At 47.2% G+C, this 6,000-nt stretch overlaps 1 protein-coding gene across 1 annotated transcript in view; it reads left to right on the forward strand.

Moving 5' to 3' along the window:
• The window catches only part of LOC135910199 (uncharacterized), a 76,750-nt gene extending 71,351 nt beyond the window's left edge, over nucleotides 1-5,399 (forward strand). Inside the window, exon 5 of the mRNA XM_065442250.2 lies at nucleotides 4,905-5,399. Within this exon, the coding sequence (XP_065298322.1) occupies nucleotides 4,905-5,099 (195 nt within the window). The 3' untranslated portion in view covers nucleotides 5,100-5,399. The remainder of the gene's footprint in view (nucleotides 1-4,904) is intronic.
• Nucleotides 5,400-6,000: the final 601 nt, after the last annotated feature.

The raw sequence follows: 6,000 nt of genomic DNA on the forward strand, positions 1-6,000 counted from the left end.
TAGAGCGGCTGCCCCAGAAAGGCGGTGGTCCCGGGTTCGAGTCCCGGACCAGAACGAATTTTTCTTCAACTGCGAGGCTTTTCTTTCGAGGAACCCGAATAGGTTTCCTTTGTAGCATTTTCTACGAAAGGGTGGGTGTCTGATTTTCCCTTCATTGATTACTTCTCTCCACCTTGCGGGTCTTCGCAGAACTATTACGTCAAACCTACTAAGTATACTGAGACATTGCAGACGCCACCATTCTTGCCCCTGATTTGTTCTGCAGACTTCCGGATTCCAACAAATTGAAAGCATATTTAGCGCCAGCAAACAAGGACGGAAGGGAGACGACAACACAATGCGCATTGTGTTGTCGTCTCCCTTCCGTCCTTGTTTGCTGGCGCTAAATATGCTTTCAATTTACCAACACGCCCAACAAATGGCAATCCAACAAATCCTCCCGATTGCACGGACACGGCCGTGTAAACCTCCCGAAAAACTGCCATACCTAGCAGAAAAAAAAAAAAAACGTGTGATGCGGGCGGCTCAGCTGCATCATGGATGCCATTATGCGCTTGGTAGCTAAGCGAAGTCAGATTTAAATTCAAGGCACTTGTGTCTAGGCAGTGCAGGCATAATAAGGTGCCCAGAAGTCCTGCTTTTATCGCCGTTGTTCCGCTGTACCACGGTTTACGTGCGGTACGGTGTTCTGTTACGCTTTGACCTCTCCGTATTCAGAGTTGTCCCAAAATGCACGCCCTGTGGTTCCTCATAGGCTGTTCACTTTCACGGGTGTTCTGGCGCCAGATTAAAAAAAAAAAAAAGACTCGAGAGGCCGGCGGCAGAGCCAAACACCGCAGGAAAGTAGGCAGCAGCATGTGCGATATTATAATGGTTCCGAAAGCGAACCGCCCGGTTGCCCTCAAGTTAGTTATTGGTAGGAATGACAGCCTTTGCTGACGAAAGCGCTATTCAGCGCAATCACGCGACGGCAAGCGAATTTTTCCCCTTCCGAACCGTTATCAGATCACGTCCATCCTAGGACGCACGACCAATTCCGGCTTGTTCTTTTATTTTTACCATCCAGTTGCATCGGACTTGTCAATGTGCTGGCTAACGAGCCATAGCCAAGCAAAACCGCAACGACCACGCCGTCTTCATGCCGTCTTTCTTGTGTCGCGTGTAGTGCTGGAAGCACGTCGTGTAATGCCGAAATGGCAATGTGCGAGCTTACTGAAAAGTTTCGAAGAGTTTCCCTTCAGATATACAGAACTTGCAGTAAATGTCTAATCTTCTTTCCCTCTCCAAACTCCCCGCACTTCCCCTCTCCAGTCCCCCTTTGGCATTAGAGTATAGTCTGGACGCATTAGGCGTAGCTCAGTTCACTTTAGATCGAGATAAGCTTTGAAAACTGTGCGTGAGGCAGGGGTGCAGTATATACAATGTCTAATGTGTAGCTTTCTTAAGTCGGCTTCGCCGCTAAGAAGCCTTGTTATATACTGAAGCATATAAAGAGTAGAAAGGCCTCGCCGTAACGTATTGTTACCAAATATACGTATTTACGTATTTTTGCCTAATATACACCCAGGCACGCACCATCCCCGAGAAGAGCACGAGCACCTAGACGCCTAATGACTGTACTGGCAGCCATTCAGAGCTGTTTGTGACGTTGATGTGGCCCAGAAAGAAAAGGAGTGTTATTTTCTTTTTTCTAATCGCAGCCCTCCTCCCCTTTTGTGCTTATCACTCGAGTTTTGAGGTCACCAGGTTGTAATGTACGCTTATGTACCAGTGGTGCTTTCATTAGTCTACACAATGATTCCAAAGTGAGATGCGTGGGTAGTATCGCTACAAAGATAGAAGCTGTAATGCTATAACATGGTTTTGTTACATCGGTTTTTACACGCCACCACTCTGACCGTTTACAAGTATGTTGCACATGTATAATAATAACAAGAAGAATAAGAACAAGAAGAAGAGGTGTGTCTAGCGCATTATGTACATCATTAATAACAGAAGGTTTCCTTGATCTTTACTGAAATGTCTTCACTTGCTCTGCAATTCTATATAGCTAAAGGCACGTCCCTCAGTGCACGGTCTCGTGCAAATTTTTTTAACTTCTTGGCTCGTCTGCATGTCTTTCCGCGCACCTAGCCGGTGGCATGCACAAAATCTCGCAGATTAACTTACAATGCTCGAATACCCAGTGGCACATGACCATTTGCACATTCACAGTGGCCCCATGTTGTACACTCCGCAAGGAAGCAAGCCGGGGGAAGTAAAGAAAGGTTCGCTTTAAAAAAAGCACAGCCTGACGCAACTGTTTCCGTCATGCAATGTGAGCCAATGAATGTTGTTGGTTCACGCGTTAGTCATGGTGGATATTTATTCTAGCGGGGAAAAAATAGGCGTGCTCGCACCGGAAGCTGCTTCACACGCATCTCATTGACTTGGGAGAGGAGTAGTTGTTTATTTTAATTTTTTCCTGCTCCTGCAAGGTAAGCATTACACGCGAGGGGAAGCTGCAATGCTTTGAGTGCAACAAAGCAATGGGTGAGCTGTATGGAAGTGTTGTGACAGCTGTTTCCACTGCTCGGAGGAGAAAAAAATGAGTACGGCAAATAGAGCCGGAACTACCGTTTGTAAGGTAGAAGGAGCACTGGAAAGAAAACCAGTGCACTGGCACTGGTTCTATTTCTTTTTTCTTTTTTTGGTTTGCTGCTAGCTAGATGGAAAGCTTATTTTGTAAAATAGAGTCTACGAGCAGGAATACTAAATGCGCACTCATTTACTCATAACGCGCTCACTTTCACAGAGACAGACAGACAGACAGACAGGCAGACAGACAGAAAAGAATGAATGAATAGAATTTATTGATAGGAAAGACAGAGAGGTCGACCTGAGCTAGTGCGCTCTAGTCTGCTACTCTGCACTGGGGAAGAGGGAAGGGGAGTGAAAGTATTGGGATGGATGATGATAAGAGAAGTGGTGAGTGCTTATGTACATGAGACAGTTGCCTCGCTAGAGCCGCTCGTCGAGCTTGGTGTCCTGCAGGAACAAGAAACTTTATTTGGTTCTAAGGGACTACGTTGCACTAGTCGAGGACCGCACCCGCACCGGGGGCGGAAGACCGTGATCTGCAGCGCTGTCGCAGGCCCTTTGGACAGCCCGAAGCTGACAGTAGTTTTTTTAACAAGGTGATACGGCTTGTCAGACGACCTCTTATTATAGAGTATATAGTTACAGCAATGTCTCCATTTGCGTTAGTGTCACTTTTTTGCAAAACTGCAAGCGCGCTTACGTTGAACGTATTGGAGCTGTTAACCATTCTATAATTCCTATTTAATATAATTTTTCTGTAAAACATCTAACAAATTAAATTTTTAGACTTCTTTTTTTTATTTCCTCTACAGTCTTGTGCTCGTATGCGGTTGGCTGATCTTCTTTTGTTCCGTTTCCTTGTACGCCAAGCAGTAATAGACCAAGAAACAGAGTTTGACCGCCTGTAACATCAGCTGTATATGGTGTCGCGTTCAAACTGTATACACTTTAAACTGGTTTAACGGGATAAAAGAAAACGTTTGAAGCACGATCCCAGCTCAAGGTTACAATGAAGAATTTCAGCATCGCGCATGGAGTATTTAACATAGTGACAAGTGCTCAAAATTGCAATTGTCATAGTGACAAGCGCTAAGTCAACCCGGAAAGCTTAAACATCATTTCAACATGAATGAAAAGCAGAATGATTTCAATTTTTACAGAAACACTTAAATGGTTGCGTAAAACAAGTACTTTTTTTATAGGAATGGACGAAGTAATCGTAGTTCACACAACCGGACGGATTTCCGCTATAACCAGTGGATGATCGCGATCTAGCTGAGTGCTAGAGGAGCTGTTCGCGGCGCCGTTCGTTCCAGCCTTGCCACGTCACAGTTGTCTGCTGCTCACGCGTCCCATAAAGTATTTACAGGCAGAAAGCTGCTGTTTAAAGGTTGCAGTCTTCTGCGGACTGCATCAGGTATCCGCCCCATCACGTGTGCTTTAGTAAACGGTTTCCTAACAATTAGCAACTAAAAACGACGGGCTTAACGTTAACTCTCCCACGCCTAAATCAAACCTTGGAGCTGTCCAATTGAGTGCATCAAATATGATAACGTTTGTTAACGGAACAGAAAAAACGCGTCCCTTCGCAGTGTGGCTATCAGCACAGACGGCATTCTGAGAAATCATTTTTCACTTTAGTGTCCCTTTAAGCACACTAGTCAAAGGACACTATCAGACTGATGAAGTGGTCCATATTTGTTAATTTACAGGCAATAGCTTGATTACCAGAAAATAAAGTGATAGTCAAAGTCAATTTTTTTTTATTTCATGCCGAGATTTTCTCTGTACGTCCCTGTGACGTAACGAATTGCAACGTATTGTCTAGCTCGTGGCAAGTTTCAGGAAATGAGCCAGAACGGCGAAGTTCCTTCAGCCTCGGGATCGTTTAGTATACAATGCAGCAACAAAAAAAAATGCGTCGTCACCCGCCTATTGCTTTTGTCTTTTCCGTGTATACCAAGCCTCTTCTCGCGATATGAGCGATTCTCTGGATATCGTATAAGGGTAATTTATTAATACAGAGCATTATATTCTTCGCCCTTTTAACGTGCACAAAAAACCGTTGCTGAAGGAAAGCGTCATTGTGGGCTCTCGTATTGCATGTCGCTCAGTGCGTTGCTCTAACATGACGTATGAAATAAAAGCACACCGCGAAGCGCATCCTCTTGGTTAGCCACTTTCGCGGTCATTTTTCTTTCCCCTCTCTGCAACGAATCGAAAAATGTAGAATGTGGTATGCCGAAAAGAGTGGCCTGTCCATGCACCGTTCGCATAACATTTTGTTCACACGGTGCTTCGGCATCCCCCTCCTGTCCCCGCAGGTACGGGACAGGCTGTGCTCGAAGGAGGCCGATCGGCGGCGACGTCGGCGGAGCACTTCGACCACGCTGACCGCGCTGCACTCGACGCTGTCCGCTTCGTCATCGGCGCTCGCATCGGTGGCCACGGGCCGTGCGATGCCCGCGCAGACCGCCAGCCCCAAGGGGGTCCAGAAGCCGCTGCTGCGCCGCACGTAGGCCGCCGGTTCGACTCGTTGAGCCGCGCATTCGCACGTGCGAAACAACCGCGCACGTGCCTGAACTCGCGCGGCTGACGTCACGCTCTGTTCGGGGGAACAGGCACACTCGGGCGAAGAAGACGCCAGCCGAGGGCGGCGGGCTGAACAAGACGAGCCTGTCGGAACACCAGCACCGGCACGCCACAGCGCATCCACGATCGACGCGACGGCGCTAATGCAGAAGCGTCTGCCAAAGCGAGTGTTATTTGAAAAGAATGGAACCAAAATTTGACAGAACATAGAAAACCCGCTACATGGAACTGTTGTATTGTAAAGCGCTAATGGAGAGCGGCCTTCTACGAAATCTGCGCGCTCTCAGCGGTAGCCCCGGCACTACTGCGTTGCAACACTTGCGCAATAGCTTTGTCTTGAGCATTACCTGTGCTTAACTAAATCACCAGCACATTCAAATGGAAAACATGGCGGATGATGCTATACGCTTCTCCGTAGGGTTTAGGAGACGGCCCGGCATTTCCATGGACCTGACAAAATCGCCGGAAACACCCGAAGTTTCAGGGCGGCCCGGCGTGGATGGTGCCTTGCACTCCAGCAAAGTAAAACGCCGTTGAGGCCACCATGGAAAGGGAACACGTTGACTCAATAAAAACCCTACTGCCAAACCCCAGTATCCAGTGTGCAGTGACATGCCAGATTACGGGCCAGGTGTCGCGCTCTGGATGCTGTTGCGCTGGGTACTGGTGCGCAAAGCAGGTCTTGCGCTTGAAATACACGGTACCGTAGATATTTCTTTGGAATACAGAAAGCAACAGGGAGTGTTCTAGTGCAATAAAGAATAAGGAACAAGTAAAAACAAAAGCTTTACCACTAGGATTCAATCGTCTGACCAACAGATCACAAGC

The sequence above is a fragment of the Dermacentor albipictus genome, chromosome 8 (genome assembly GCF_038994185.2).
Source record: "Dermacentor albipictus isolate Rhodes 1998 colony chromosome 8, USDA_Dalb.pri_finalv2, whole genome shotgun sequence".
NCBI lineage: Eukaryota > Metazoa > Arthropoda > Arachnida > Ixodida > Ixodidae > Dermacentor > Dermacentor albipictus.